We start from the raw sequence: 16,844 nt of genomic DNA on the forward strand, positions 1-16,844 counted from the left end.
TTGGGATTGATTGTTTGAGTTGGGTTAATAGTAATGCGAGGGTGAAAATTTATAATAAGTTTGTATGTGAAATAACAAGCTCTGGTGTAAATAAGCACATAGGTAACCATATTGTAGACTTTATTGAGTGTGCAGATTCAAGATTAGGGAAAACTTTCACCTCTCCTACAGGTAAAATGCATGGTATTACATGTTTGGAAGCTACAATCTGTAACTATAGTTTAACAAATAGAGCCAATAGCAAAACCTTTGACCCTATTCAAGATAGCTTGTCACTCTTGAATGATAGTAGAAATTATTTCCAAAATGCTCCAATTTTTTCTGTGTCTTTGGCTAAAATGTGGAGAAAACTGACAGATAATTTGAAAAATAGTTGTTGTTTGATCTATAATGATCTTCTACAGTATGTTTACTGGGGTAATAGCAATACCAGCAAATTGAGTGGAGTACAAGTAAAGCTTCCCACTGACCCACAACATAGAAATAAAATAATATCCTATGTAATCTCTGCATTTAGCTTTAATCTACTACCTATTAATTATGTGGAAATTTTCGAGGATCCATCAAACAAAAATAATATCAGTTTCTCACAAAAGTGTTATATTAAGAGTGGAGAGACTTATTTCTCCAAGTCAACCACAGTTTTCTCTACCATATCCAAAGTTGTTGACCTAGATGAGTTGGCTCTTGTAGCAACAGGTAACTTGATACCACAAGTCTTAAGAAAATGGGCAAACATAACTTGTAAGCTTCCTCCATACCCTTGTCTCCTATCTCAGTGCTATCAGCCAAGAAGCGTAAGCTAGAACTGGATGAAATTGATCTAAAACGGAGGAAAATTGAGTTTTTTGAAGCCACACAGTCATTTAGGGAACAGCATAAGCAGCTAGAAGAATTTTAAAATAGAAAATTTGAGAGAGGAACTTGGAGCATTCACATTGGCGAAATTTTGAGCATTAATGCATACAAAGCTATCGAAACTCACAAGAAAGAGGGTTATTTTGTAATCCCTTACACTGACAAAAAAGAAATTATTTGTCTACCAAGGGAAGAGAAAATTTGTGTAATTACAGTCAATGGTATGTCAAGCTATAATGGACATACATTTCCTAGAATAGAATCAGTTAAGTTTCTCCCAGATGTTTGGAAAAACTTGGAAGACACTCCCTTCACACAAAAAGAAGTGGAGCAGTATAATAACATCACAATGCTGGAAATTAAAGGGAAAGTAAAAGTAGGACAGTGTAAAAGATTGGAAGAGTTACCACAAGGTATAGAGTTAGTCATTATTGCAATAAAAGAAGTGTACAATAGAAACAATACTCGGTATATCCTACAGTTTGAAAATGTGGAAGCATTTTCAAACTATTGGTTAGAGGAAGAATTTGAAAAGCCGAACATAGATTTGAATTATAAAATTAGAATCAAGCTAGATGTTTTATTCCCAGTAGGAATAAGGAAAGAGTTACTTTCTGTATTTGATTTGGTCATAGATATGCTTTGATGTATGTATAATAATTTAAAAATAAAGAAAATTATTGTGACAATCCTCATGACATTGAGCTCTCACCCCTTCTCCTGATTCCTCTCTCATTTTTTCTTTCCTGCTAAACGAGTGGAGGAGGAGGACAAAGGAGGAGAACGGAGGACAATTTTTGTCCTCAGAGGAGGAGGAGGAGGAGAACAGAGTACAAAGGAGGACAAAGGAGGACAAAGGAGGAGGAGAAAAATTTAAGTAAAAATGAACTTACATGTGTTGATTTGACGAAATGAAATAATCGGATATGCTCCTCGACTCGGTTCAGGTAGCTCCTCGGCTATGATTTTCTCGATGCAGGTAAGGTTCCTTCACGAGAGCACAACTGCTTATGAGACCGAGTAGTGAGGTGAGAAAATGCTGTGGAAAAACAATATTTAATAACTGTAACACTAAATATATTATAAATCAATTTAGTGTTATTTCACAAAAATATGAGAATATAACAAAAATTTTCACTTACAATCAAATGTTATCGTCGTGCTAAAGCTCTGGGGAGTATCGGCAGTGTTCGCCAATTGTGATAAATGCCTCCTTTGTGTTTCTATCTCACTCGTACAAGCCTGCAACAGACAGAGAAACGACTTGCTATATAATCGCTTTTCTCAGTGGAAAATCATCATTCACGTTAGAGAGCTATTAGTACGCGCTTCTCGACACCATGGACAAGTCACACCGTGCATCCTCATCCTCATTCTTATTGCCAGACAGCCCGCCTCCGGAGAGGGAACTCAACTTCTGGGAGCAACAGCAGAAGCGCCGCAGCACGGCTACAACATCAGCTGTTGCCTCTGCTGCTGCCGCCACCTCCTCCTCAGCCTCAACCTCAGATCCCTTGAAGAAACAAGGGATCTTCGTCCAAGATGAGGATTCCAGCATCATCGTGGGAGACAGCAGCCCTCTCCCGCAAGCTACTTGGGCACCACGCCGAGCGGCCCTCACATCGGTACCCGCCCCCAAGCAGTCTGTCAAGAGGAGGCTGTTTTTCGACGACGACGATGAGGAGCCCGGCATCCTCACTCAATCGAAGGTTAGCATACAAAAATATTATTATTGTAATGTACACAAAATCTTTATAAAATGTGAATCTATAATCGATAAAATCTTTTGTGTGCATTACAAGTCATTACTGATTCTTATACTGTGAGCGAAGACTGAGCTATCAAATTGTGCTATCAAAACAATCCGAACACAGATAAATTCTCACGATGGTTGTATTGTTTAAACATGTTTACTATATATGTCGCATGAAACAATTCAATTATCTACCAATTTGAATTGAGTTCAAGTAATCGGAGAATTTCCGAGTTATTACTTATATATATATATATATATATATATATATATATATATATATATATAATATATATATATATATTACTTACTATATCAAATTACTGATTCAAATAATGCATAAACTGTTTATAATATTTCGTGTGAAACAAAAATTGTTAAAAATTTGCATGAGTAATGAAACATGAAATTCGAATAATATTGTTATTATAAATCCAATCATATTATTCTGCAATAACTTTGATGACAAATTACTTATTACTTATATGAAAATCCAATCATATGTTGTTTGAGTGTGAAACAGAAATTTGCATGATTAATGAAAGGTGAAATATTTATGTTTTCTGCAATCATTTATGTTGATTGTAATGAAGTGAAAAATTTTTTTCCGATAATTGAGAGTTATGTCAGAGAATTTCCAAGTTATTACTCACATTTTTTGAGTAGTGAATCTGTTGAGCGCAAGATCACTCTCTCATGTCAGAGAATTTGCGAGTTATTAGTCACAGTTTTGAGTAGTGAATCTGTTGAGCGCAAGATCTCTCTCTTGTATGATTTTATAACCTGAAACAAATAAGAGTCTAATGAAATATTTTTCAACAGAAACGTGCGGTGGAAGAGGATGAGGAGGACAGCTCCATAATGACGCTGTTACAGCAGGAGGAGGATGAAATTCTCCCCGAGGAGCACTTCCTCACTGTCATCAATAGGTATACCCCGAAACCCTGGACTCCTCTAAGAGAGTTGATGGAGGGTACGCCTTACCCTATTGAGGACGTGAGGGAGGTCTGCAATCAACATGGACGTCGCGTGGTGCTCAAGATCCGGCTGTCAGGTCAGAGAACAACAGATGTTTACATACCTGAACGTTTCACGCAGATCTTGACCTCCAAAGACATCCAAAATTTTAAAAGTAAATGCAAATCATTGTTACTGTTTGTGAAACATATTAATCAGTACATGACTGACATAAACATTGTTAAAATGCATAAAATTTAAATCATGATAATTATATTACCAGTTAACATTTTATGAATTTTATTATTACTTATAAGTTATTTTGTTAATAATCTTGTAACAAATTTTCAGATTTACTTTTAGGGTTTCAGTTAACATTTTATGAATTTACGATATTATTACTTTTAAAATGAAAATCATTTATTAATGCAAATAATGCAATTTGATAATGCAAATCATTGTTACTGTTTGTGAAACATATTAATCAGTGCATGACTGACATAAACATTGTTAAAATGCATAAAATTTAAATCATGATAATTATATTACCAGTTAACATTTTATGAATTTTATTATTACTTATTTTGTTAATAATCTTGTAACAAATTTTCAGATTTACTTTTAGGGTTTCAGTTAACATTTTATGAATTTACGATATTATTACTTTTAAAATGAAAATCATTTATTAATGCAAATAATGCAATTTGATAATGCAAATCATTGTTACTGTTTGTGAACATATTAATCAGTGCATGACTGACATAAACATTGTTAAAATGCATAAAATTTAAATCATGATAATTATATTACCAGTTAACATTTTATGAATTTTATTATTACTTATTTTGTTAATAATCTTGTAACAAATTTTCGGACTTGACATTACATCGCCTTTCGGCAATATAACCTATATCTTGTAAATCACAATTTTCAAGTATTTAGTTTTGGCACAAGCCATTACATATTATATTTTCATTATAATCTATAATTTTCAAGTATTGTGTTTCCTCCACTTCACTCAGCTGAGGTTGTATGAATCTATAATTTACAAGTTTTGTGTTAAGGTGACAATTGCATCGCCTATCAGCATATACATAACCTACTTTGTTAACCGCATAATTTACTTGTTATATATCAATAAAAAATAGTTTGTTATTCTATAAAAAGTTTTCACTCACCTATCACACTAGTATACGTGTAGAGAACTCTCCACACTCTCCAAGTTGCATTGAGTGATAAGAAAAATTAAAATGTGTTTTATAGAATGAAGTGTGTACGCACGCGCAAGCATGCGCATGAGCTGACAACATCGGGCGATCGCTCACTGTGTCAAGGTCGGCTCAACGCTCTGCCTTCCTTGTTGCGAAGTGAGGGCGTTGGCCTGCCACATCTGGTGTGATGCATTTCATTCATTCGCGACCTTGCAAGGTCTTGTATGAATGAATGCATCGTACACATGGCTGGATTGGTATTCCATTCATTCTTTTATTGTGTTTGACTTTTTCACATCAACTATTTGAAATGCATTTTGAAAATTCATTTCAAATAGATGATCTGAATAGGCGAATTCAAAGTATTATTCCAATTAATAGAAAATTCCATTTTTTCTTTTAGATTAAGTTAGTGTAATGATTAATTAATTAACTTTAGTTCTGTGGGTAGATGACACAAGTTGATAAGTCACATTTTTGACCATATTGAGTTATGCATATGGTTGTGTTCAGAAAAATTAGATCTATAAGATGGTATAACTAAATATGTTGTACCTTTTTAAATAGCTGAGATATAGACCTTGCTTAAGCCTGATACTGCATTTTCTTCCAACCCCAAGTTGACAAATATTGATAAGTACATATATCTCAACACTCTTCTACCGGTTTGTATTATAATCCAATATCAAAAGATGACAAAATTTGATAAGTGTATGTACTGGTAGGCTATTATAAAATCTGAAAATCAATAACCCATATTGAGAACTACATAACCCATACAACTTTGCAAACAGTTCAAGTTTGGTTAACTTGATCAATACTTGTAAATAATATCAATTAATTTTTAAAAAATATATTCAAATTTCTATAAAATCGATTTTTAAGATATTCCCTATACTGTTACATTGTGATTTGAAACATTTGGCAGATGGCAAAACATGATATCTCTGACATCACTTGCAAAAATTCTCAATAGTTAATTTAAATAAATTGTTTTATCCCTTGATATTTTCTATTTGAATAGTCGAGGATCAGCTGATTATATTAGTGTAAAATGGGTAAGACTATTTAAATAGTCGAGGATCAGCTGATTATATTAGTGTAAAATGGGTAAGAAAAAATATTATAGATAATGTTTGCAGCTATGCCAAACTTTCAAATTGCTCTCCTGAAAAGTTTACAAATCATGACTTATCAGCTTGTGTCATCTACCCACAGAGTTAATGTTCGAGCATTGAGTTGAAAGGTAATGAAAATATTGAATGTTGAGAACACTCTTTGTGCATGTTGATATTCTTCGCGTGTCCGTTAAATCATTCTATTGGAGGAAGTTCTTTCCAATGTACTTTCTTTCCCCAACTTCTTTTCCATGTCTGTACTTTCTACCAAATTACGCACCAATACTTCCAAGGATTCAGACATAAACTTGTAGGAATCTAAAAATTTAATTTTGCCTACCGAAAGTGTCAAAAATCTCTCTGACGTATTCACGATGCAGGAAATTTCTTTTTTACATTTACCGTGCGATTTCAGAATAAAATGCGAATCAAACCGGAGAAATTATGAAAATAACATGATATGTACTCCGGAGTACGTGCTGTTAAATTGAGAAGTTCAGTAATTTGTTGATAGAGTGCATCACTGCAGGTTATATAAGGTGTGTACTGCGCCAAATGTAAGCCATTATCAGTTTTACCTTTGAACAGGAATCATGTCCTATTCTTTGTGTTCTAATATTTTGGACAAGCCACAAACTCGCTCTATCCAGTGTGATCTTGATTCTGATATTTTGGACAAAGCTCAGTCGTCGGTACTTTACGATATTGAATCAACAAATTTCCATTATGAACCAAGGAGAAGCAGTACACCAATCCAGAAGTCGGGAGAGGAGGGGGAAGAGGAGGTGGAGGAGCAGAAACGTGAGGAGGAACAGATACGTGAAGAGGAACAGAAAGGAGTGCAAAAGCAGACGTCTACGAAAATTGCTACGGTTGATCTTCACTGGTTTAAACAAACTTGTAATCAAATTATTGTGAAAGAACTTGCTATCGTTGACAAGTGCAATAATTATGCTGTATTCCATTTCAAATCACCATTTGCAAAGATGGAATTGAGCGCAAAATTGTATAACGACGTAACATGGCTGGAACGTAACTATCATAAAATAAAATGGGAAGATTTAGAATACAGTGACTCATTAATACGTGATTACCTTGCAGGTTATGAGAAAATTTTCACAAAAGGAACTGAGAAAGCAAAGTTTTTGAGAAGATTGCATTCTAACGTACAATGCATACCGGAGGACTTTCTCAAGCCCGATTTCAGCTTTTTCACCACTTCGTGGTGTTATGATGCATGTAAGATACATAAGTATAGACCCGATGGAAGGTGTGCATTATTCTCTGCTCAACATTATAATTCTTTGCTGTTTAAAAATATGTATCAAACAAATAATTTCTTGTGCGAAAACAATCGAATGCAAAGTATGAAATTGGCACCAATGTATACGAATGTGCAGAAAAGAAACTTTGCTCGTTATGGATTCTTCTACAACGGAAAGGAATTACAGTGTGTTTATTGCTTGCATGCACTGAGATTGCATAAAGCTCGTACATGTTGTCTGTCTACAATTAGATACGCTCCCCTCAGAGACAACTGTGTTACAGCTAAGTGCACATTCCTACCTTATCAATTTTATTGTTCATAACTTAATCGAGGTCATGCAGTGTTTTAGCTTTGTAAAATTCAAAAATTAACTCGCCTCTGGATGAACTTTGGAAATGCTTGTATGACATTGCAGATAAAAAATGTAAAAGATCAACTTAGATCATTAACCTCTCACTGTTAAGACATCAATAGAGCTGTTCCCTCCAAGTGATATAGGTCTGAGGATATCTATAGCCATTTTTGGAATGCTTGTTCATACTAAATTTACTATAGATATTCTCGGAGAACACACTTAAAAAGTAATGCCCGCAGGTTTGTACAGCACATAGAAAATTTCAATATAAATTTGTGAAATTATTAAATAACTGTCGGGTGGAAAGCAAACCAATTATTTGCAATTTTACAGTATAAGTTATTAGATGGATTCACTCAGTATAAATATGGATTCACTTTAATCTGATAGTAGAGAATTTTTTCCTCAGGGAAATTATTTTTTCCCTCACATTTTCCAATTTTATCTGAGATTTTCGAATTATTGGACATACTAGATACAGGACATCTACATTATTGTAGTGCAAATGATTTCTCAACTATTGTTACAAATTCCGATGAACTTTGGAAATGCTTGTATGACATTGCAGATAAAAAATGTAAAAGATCATTGACCTCTCTCTGTTAAGACATCAATAGAGCTGATATCCCAAGTGATATAGGTCTGAGGATATCTATAGCCATTTTTATCAAGAGATACGCCCCCTCAGACACAACTGTTACAGCTAAGTGCACATTCCTACCTTATCAATTATAGTTCATAGCAATCAAGGTCATGCAGTGTTTTAGCTTTGCAAAATTCAAAAAATTATCTCGTCTCTTGATGTCAATTTCATTCAATGAATTTGATTCTATTGCAAAAAATATTAAATTTTCAACAGGATTCCAAGGCGATGATGTTGATCTAGCGTTAACAAAAACAGAAAATGTACATTTTCCAATTTTATCTGAGATTTTCGAATTATTGGACATACTAGATACAGGTCATCTACATTATTGTAGTGCAAATGATTTCTCAACTATTGTTACAAATACCGATGAACTTTGGAAATGCTTGTATGACATTGCAGATAAAAAATGTAAAAGATCAACTTAGATCATTGACCACTCTCTGTTAAGACATCAATAGAGCTGATACCCCAAGTGATATAGGTCTGAGGATATCTATGACCATTTTTGGAATACTTTGATAAATTAATTACAAATAAAGAAAATGCAAGAATGTTAATTATATCTCCCAGTGCAGGGGAAAAACAAATCTCTTATTTAATTTAGTATTTGCTGAAAATGGTTTAAAATTTAAGCACATTTACTTATTTCAAATAGGATTGGTATGGACTTTGACATGATGAAAAAAGAAAAATTCAAGCTCATAGATAGATAGTCACTAGATAGATCCGTGATAGTGCTTGAGAACCAAATTTTGTAACAAATTAAATGCTTCAATTACTTGAGATGTCATACAGACAAGGAAAGGTTTAATCATTGCTATAGAAGTTTCATCAAACTTCTTAACAAAAACAGTATGAATATTTGAAGTTTTTGTTTTAACGCAAGTTTCATTATCAATTTATCTAAATTTGAAACTCTTTGTTTTATTCTGATTCATAGTTTCAGATTGAAGATTTGATGTTGAAATTGAAGTGAACATAATATTTGAACGATTTGTGACAAAATCAGGAAATTGAAGAAGTTTTGGGCAATAGCCTGTTTTTTCTTTTCCAACTATTGTATTGTTCGCTCTATCTAATAAATAAATAAAGCTAATGAGAGAATGCTTTATTCGTGTAGATTACAATATATACTGGTTTTTTACACTTATATACAATTATAAATGAATTTACATAATATAGACTGAGAAAATATTTTTTGAAGTGCATATGATATGAAAAAAGCAGTTGTCAATAGTTGTAGCTAATATTGTTATGCATTAACATGAATTTGGAAAGAATATTTGAAAAGATCCTTGCAACTAACTCTAGAACGAGAAACTTAAAGAGTAATAGGGTTTTAGCACATCTACAAAAGAGTTTCTTATCTATACTAGACTGGGATTGATTCACTTTAATCTGTCAGTATAAGTTGAATTGGGTTCTTATATCTTAGAGATTCATGATGCTGAAGCTGTCTGAAGTAAGATCTGACTGAGAGAATAATTTGAGCATATCTTCCAAGGTTGACTCTCACTGTCAGTATAGCATTAGATGGATTCACTTTAATCTGTCAGTATAAAGATGTAACAGATTCACTTTAATTTGACAGTAGAGAATTTTTCCCTCAAAGGGACATTATACAGATTCACTCATTTAGCATTCACTTTAATTTGACAGTATAGCATTAGATGGATTCACTTTAATTTGACAGTATAGCATTAGATGGATTCACTTTAATTTGACAGTATAGCATTAGATGGATTCACTTTAATCTGTCAGTATAAAGATGGATTCACTTTAATTTGACAGTAGGGAATTTTTCCTCCAAAAAGGGAAATTATTTTTTCCCTCACTGTCTCTCTCTCTCTTCCTCCCCCTCGTCCTCACTGGGAGATAAGATAAGGAGAGGGAGAGGGAGAGGGAGAAGGAGAAGGAGAAGGAGAGGGAGAAGGAGAGGGAGAAGGAGAGGGAGAATGAGAGGGAGAGGGAGAGGGAGAGGGAGAGGGAGAGGGAGAGGGAGAAGGAGAGGGAGAGGGGGGAGGAGAGGGGGGCGCAGAGGGGGAGGGGGAGGGGGATTTGCGCAAAAATTTTTCCTTATTTCTCGTGGATTGCGCAAAAATTCTTAGCAGAAGTATCTATATCAGTCTACTGAGAAGGCCACACCAATAACCAATATAATTGAACCGGCAATAGAAGAAGTAACCTCAATATACAATAGACTACAACTAACTATGAACAAAAGCAAAACAGTCCACCTCAAATTCACACCTACAGGAAATGGCGCAGCAATGGAACAGGTAGATGACAACATAATGACAAAAAGCTCCACAAAATTCCTTGGCATACTAATAGACAATCACCTGACAGCACCATATAAACTACATTAGCAAAAAATTATCCTCAGCAGCCTATGTGATCCGAAAAATACGACACATCTCAAATAAAGGCACTGCACTTATTGCCTATCATTCACTATTCGCATCGCACCTTCGTTATGGTATTGCAGCTTGCGGTTCAACTGCACACACTTACCTTGAAAAATACTAAGAATCCAGAAAAGAGCAATAAGAACGGTATTATGAGTGGATAGGATTGAACACTGCAGAGACCTTTTCAAGAGCAGCAAAATCCTGACAGTCATATCGCTCTACATATTGGAATCAATAGTGCAAGCAAAGGAGACAAATGCCACACTGAGATCGGATCTTCACAACTACAACCTGCGAAACCAGCTGTCAGATATATACATTGTATTTGAATTGATTTACTTATTATATTATAACTATTATTATGAGATTGGCTGCACTGCCAGCTTATGCTTGTTTTTGGGCGCGTTTTGGTCAAGGACTGTTGCTTCTTGGATGTTATGAAGTGCTGTAAAGTGCATACTGATTATTTACTGAATACTAAAATAAATGTATATCATCAAAATTAATGTGAGTTTATACTTTCAAACCTAAAGACCATACCTAACAATTGGCGATGAGGATGGGATACAAAATACTACTGGATAAAACTACAAAATACTTCCTGGATATAACCTATATGCTATATGTAAGTCAACGCAACTAAAATTTTCCAAAGATGTCTCAGAATACTTCAGAAAATTCCACTATGAACTCTACATTTATTCAACCATTTGAACACTTTAATAATGAAATAGAAAATTTTTATTCATACTTGGAACGGTTTGAATGTCACACGGACATCTACAACATTAGTGCAGATAAAAAGGTTCGGTTTTTCGTTACCTGTATTGGACCTAAAACTTACACAAAATTACGTACATTGGCATTGCCAAAAAGACCTACTGAGTTAAAATTTACAGAAGTTATCAATATTTTGAAGCCGTTTCTCTCTCCATCTCCTGTTATTAGTATTGAACGACAAAGATTCCAATCTCAAGTGCAAGGACTTCATGAGTCATTTCTAGATTTCATTTCGGATTTGAAAAAACTATCAGCAATGTGCGGATTGGCAGGTGAAGATCGTCTTAAAGAGGAACTTCGTGACCAAATCATTTTTGGTATCAAGGACAAAGAAACTCAGAACTATTTTCTTCGAACCAAGGACCTAACCTATACAGCCGTTTATGGAAAAGCTTTTGAGGACGAACAAGCTAATATGGGCGTTACACTACTGAATGAGAGTCATGTTAATGTAAATAAGATTAATGTGACGGACAAAAGGGGTAAGTCAGATAGTCATAATATATCAAATTTGCCAAGTAAATCAAAAGATACCGTAACAACAATTCAAAATTAACATTTCCAAATCATGTACATAATACAGACTTGACTACCGATAACAAGTTGATATGTTTTCGATGTGGAAATGATTCACACATTGCAACTACTTGTAGATTTGTAAATGCTAACTGTAACTTTTGTGGAAAAAAGGACATATTTCTAAAGTCTGCAGGAGTAATCCAAATGCAATAAGTATTGGTAGACCTAACATGAACTATTCTCGTAGTAATAGAAACTTGAATGCAAAATCATTGCAGATTGCTTCATATCCTCAAAGTTCCAATTCAGATCTTCAAAGTTCCAATGATACTGATAATTTACAAATCAGTCAACTCACAATAGGGGTTCCTCATGACAAACTAATAGTTACTGTCAAGATTGAGAATGAAAATTTACAGATGGAAATTGATACAGGAGCTTCTCATAGTATAATTTCAAAAATTACATTACAGAAACTGAATTTGAACGTTCCTTACAAAGATTTGAAACCATATTTGAACTTAGTTACATATGATAAAAGTATTCTTCTTATCAAACAATATGTTGATGTAAAAGTTACTTATGATGATCAATGTTTCACGGGTAGGTTATTTGTAGTTGACGGCGATTTCGATACAGTACTTGGTAGAGATTGGTTTTTCGAATTACGTTTCAATTGGTCTGACATAAAAAGTTCTAATATTACTAATACCTTACCTATAAGAAACACTACAGCTGGTACAAGTGAAACACTCCAAATCAATAATTTAATTTCCGACTTTTATGACATTTTTAAAAAAGAACTAGGTAAGCTGAAAGATTGTAAAGTAGATATTACATTGAAACCTGATAGTGTATCACAATTCAAGAAAGCTAGACCGGTACCTTTTGCACTTGTAGATAGAGTTAACGCAGAGATTGATCACCTAGAAAAGTTAGGCATACTTACTAAATGTAAATATTCAGAATGGGCTACTCCTATAATACCAATTGTTAAACCTGATGGTAGTATTCGATTGTGTGGTGACTATAAGGTAACTGTGAATAAATGTACGCAAGCACATGACTACCCTACTCCAAACATAGAAGAAATTTTAGCAAAATAAGGGGGTTGTAAGTATTTTTCAAAGTTTGATATTCGGGAAGCTTACATGCATATGCCAGCTACTGAAAATACAGCTAAACTCCTTACTTTCAATACACCTAAACATTTGTATCAAGTTAACCGCATGATGTATGGTGTAAATAATGCAGCTGCTGAATGGCAACGTCATATGGATACACTGTTCAATAAGATTGAGGGCTTACAACTTTTTTATGATGATGTAAAAATTGCTTCACCTGATTTTTCCACTCATATGAAGCGCCTAAATTCTTTCTTTACTATGTGTTGTGAAAATGGAATCAGACTCAAGTGGGAAAAATGTGAAATACTGAAATCTGAAATTACTTACTTAGGCTTTAAGATTAATGAGTATGGAATACACAAAACTGATGATAAGATTGTGGTTGTGAAAAATGCAAAACGGCCTACTAATGTTACAGAGTTAAAGTCTTTCCTAGGCTTTGTTACATATTATTCTAGATTCATACAGAACATGGCCCGTTTTCACTCACCTTCATACAATTTATTAAGAAAAAATGTTGAATTTTCGTGGTCACCAGAGTGTGAAACTGCTTTTCAAACAATCAAGAATAATATTGGAAAGAAGTTAACCCTTGCACATTTTGATGTTACAAAACCCTTAATTGTTGCAACAGATGCAAGTAAGTATGCCTTGGGCGCGGTCCTTTCATGTATAGATGAAGATGGTGTCGAAAAGCCAATAGTTTTTGCAAGCAGATGTCTCACTTTAGCTGAGAGAAATTATTCACAATTAGATAAGGAGGCATTGTCGATTTATTGGGGGGTGAAAAAGTTTTTCAATTACCTGTTTGGTCGACATTTTACTCTACTGACTGACCACAAACCATTGCAAAGCATTTTTAATGCTCATAGTGCCACTCCATCAATTAGTTCTACTCGCTTACTACATTACTCATTATTTTTACAAGGGTTGAATACACTATCCAATATCGTAAAACTACTGAACACATGAATGCAGATTTTTGCTCACGTTTTCCGTTTGAACAAGTTAATGATAGGGCTATTGATGAGGTCCAAGTTGTACAAATGAATCAAATCAATATTCTACCAGGGACGCGGAAACAAATTGCTTATGAAACTAAAAAAGATCCAGATATGTGTAAATTACTTAGACAAGTTATAGGTACTAAAAATAGTGACTATGCAAGAAATATTACTGAATATTCTGTTGAACAGGGTTGTATTATGAAAGGCTTAAGAGTTATGATTACAAAAACCTTACAGACAAAAGTCCTTGATGAATTACACCAAGGACATCTGGGTATTGTAAAAATGAAAGGTCTTGCACGCAGCTATGTGTATTGACCGAATATTGATTCTGACATTGAACTTATTACCAAGAATTGTATACATTGTGTTAAACTTTCCAAACAACAATCCAATGTGAACTTTCATCCATGGCAATTTCCTTCAGGCCCATGGCAACGGTTACATGTAGATTTAGCTAATCCTTCTCCAGGATTATGGTTACTGATAATTTGTTGATAGGTACAGTAAGTGGGTTGAAACGTACATAATGAAAAATCTTTCCAGCAAGGAAACAATTGAAAATTTGCGTGATTCTTTTGCTATATTTGGTTTGCCTGTTACAATAGTATCAGATAATGATACTCAATTTACCTCTGGTGAATTTCAAAACTTTTGTGCTAGCAATGGTATAAAACATGTTACCAGTGCCCCTTTCTTTCCTGCTTCCAATGGTCAAGCAGAACGTTTTGTTCAAACTGTTAAATTAGGCTTACTCAAATGTTGTGACGGTATGATTGTTAATTATTCTACTTTAAGGTTGAAATTAAGTAATTTTTTGATGAATTATAGAAAGGCCCCACATGCCACTACAGGAGAAAGTCCATGTAACTTACTTATGAAAAGAAATATTCGTACTAGACTAGATTTGATGCTACCCAATGTTACAGAAAAAGTCAAAGATGCTCAGAGAAAAGATATACAACGACATACAGTAAAAGATAAGATTTTTAATGTGAATGACAGAGTTATGTACAGAATTTACAATAATAAGGGTAAATGGAATACAGACATTGTGAATGACAAAATTGGTTCTTCTATGTATACTATTACTAATGATGATAATTTATCAGTTAAGAGATATGCTAATCAAATGAAGGATTGTAACATTAATTTAAAGGATTTTTCATATGATTTACCCAAGGATTCTGAGTTTTACTATAATACTGATCATGTTGCACCTCAACTAACGGTTCCTTCTGAACAATTGCAATCTATTACAAGTACTGATGTTGCTGACCCTACTTTGTTTTCAAAATATTTCAAGAATGCTATTCATTTTACACCAGTTACTAAGAATATACCATGTTCTACTGATGTTTGTACACCACAGGCTAGGCCTACTAGGTTTAGAAAACCTCCTGTGCGCTTCTCACCATAGCTTCATTAAGGGGGGAGGTGTCAGATATATACATTGTATTTGTATTGATTTACTTATTATATTATATTATCCATTATATATATACATTGTATTTGTATCCATTTACTTATTATATAATCCATTATATTATATTACAACTATTATTATGAGATTGGCTGCACTGCCAGCTTATGCTTGTTTTTGGGCGCGTTTTGGTCAAGGACTGTTGCATCTTGGATGTTATGGAGTGCTGTAAAGTGCATACTGATTATTTACTGAATACTAAAATAAATGTATATCATCAAAATTAATGTGAGTTTATACTTTCAAACCTACAGACCGTACCTAACACCAGCACAACCTGAATCTACCTCAACACCGACTAAGAAAATATAGCAGATCCCCAACATATACAGGGTCTTTTTTCTACAACTTGCTGCCTGAAAATCCGAAATCAATCTTGAGAGTATTTTTCTTCAATACCAGCTCAAAGGATATTTGGCAGACCGGCCATACTACTACCATAGAGAGACAATTGGGGCACTTTAGTATAAATGGGCCGCGGAATCTAGCATTGAGACCTATAAATACATAGATCGATAGAGGAGGTCAAGACGAGATCAACCATGTATAACATTGTTGTCGATTTCCAAGGATTAGCTGAAGTATAGCATAAGTATCAAGGTATTGTTTCTCTATGCTACTACATAAATGAATAAGTAGATGAACAAACCTACATATACAGGAGATGAAGCATGGCGACTCCTGCAGCCTCGGGACTGCTGGAAAGATGGATAAAATAAAGATACCGTAGGCCTACACAACATTCAAGTTTGCAAAAATCGTTCATTTGAATCAAAGCCCTAGAAAACTTTCCCTTGAATTCAAGAAAACTACTAATGTAAACGCCCCTTTAGGAATTGTACCTTTCAGGTGCAGAATATTCCGAAAATAACGTTTACCTCTGCAGCAATGCGTCTTCTTCTCAATATTCCCTGGAAGAAGGCTTTAGGTGGTAACTGCATTTCAGTCATGGTTTTAGATAACTCTGTCAGTAACAACTAACTGTGATGACTACTAACGTACTATGTACTTTAACAATAAATATTGTATTATTATTCCCTGTTGTGTACTGTTTGTTGTTGCTTCTATTTGTAGATTGTAGGTTTTAGGTTATGTTAACGGAGAGCGCTATCAATTTCGCAAATGTCAGATTTCTTTTATGACGTATCACCATAATACAAACCACTCTCGGTCTCAGACAGCACCGTATCGCGCATGCGTTAATAATGGTTTTTTCCCGTTCCATTCAGTCAGTTCTTTGAATGTAACGTTCTTTGTGGTGGTAGTTACCGAGCACCGTAACTGGAGCCGTCATTCCATTTTGATGATGATACTATTATCCAATGATGATTTATCATTAAATTCGATTT

The 16,844-nt window shown here is 34.2% G+C and overlaps 2 protein-coding genes across 3 annotated transcripts in view; one reads left to right on the top strand and one right to left on the bottom strand.

Moving 5' to 3' along the window:
• The window catches only part of LOC111056400 (translin), a 110,471-nt gene extending 93,860 nt beyond the window's left edge, over positions 1-16,611 (bottom strand). The window contains exon 1 of one of the 2 annotated variants that reach the window (XM_039443172.1): positions 16,374-16,611. In XM_039443172.1, the coding sequence (XP_039299106.1) occupies positions 16,374-16,445 (72 nt within the window). In that variant the 5' untranslated portion in view covers positions 16,446-16,611. The other variant, XM_039443173.1, reaches the window with a different exon arrangement.
• LOC120354967 lies at positions 1,888-4,290 on the top strand. Its single transcript, XM_039443171.1, has 2 exons — positions 1,888-2,567; positions 3,434-4,290. The coding sequence occupies exons 1-2, from the start codon at positions 2,199-2,201 to the stop codon at positions 3,827-3,829; spliced, it is 765 nt and encodes a 254-aa protein (XP_039299105.1). The 5' UTR covers positions 1,888-2,198; the 3' UTR covers positions 3,830-4,290.
• Positions 16,612-16,844: the final 233 nt, after the last annotated feature.

The sequence above is a fragment of the Nilaparvata lugens genome, chromosome X (assembly GCF_014356525.2).
Source record: "Nilaparvata lugens isolate BPH chromosome X, ASM1435652v1, whole genome shotgun sequence".
NCBI lineage: Eukaryota > Metazoa > Arthropoda > Insecta > Hemiptera > Delphacidae > Nilaparvata > Nilaparvata lugens.

What these genes read in the sequence shown, in the direction of transcription:
- LOC120354967 (XM_039443171.1), top strand. Translation starts at nt 2,199, where the DNA reads ATGGACAAGTCACACCGTGCATCCTCATCCTCATTCTTATTGCCAGAC. An exon ending in GCATCCTCACTCAATCGAAG is followed by an intron (nt 2,568 to 3,433) that starts GTTAGCATACAA and finishes ATTTTTCAACAG; the next exon opens with AAACGTGCGGTGGAAGAGGA.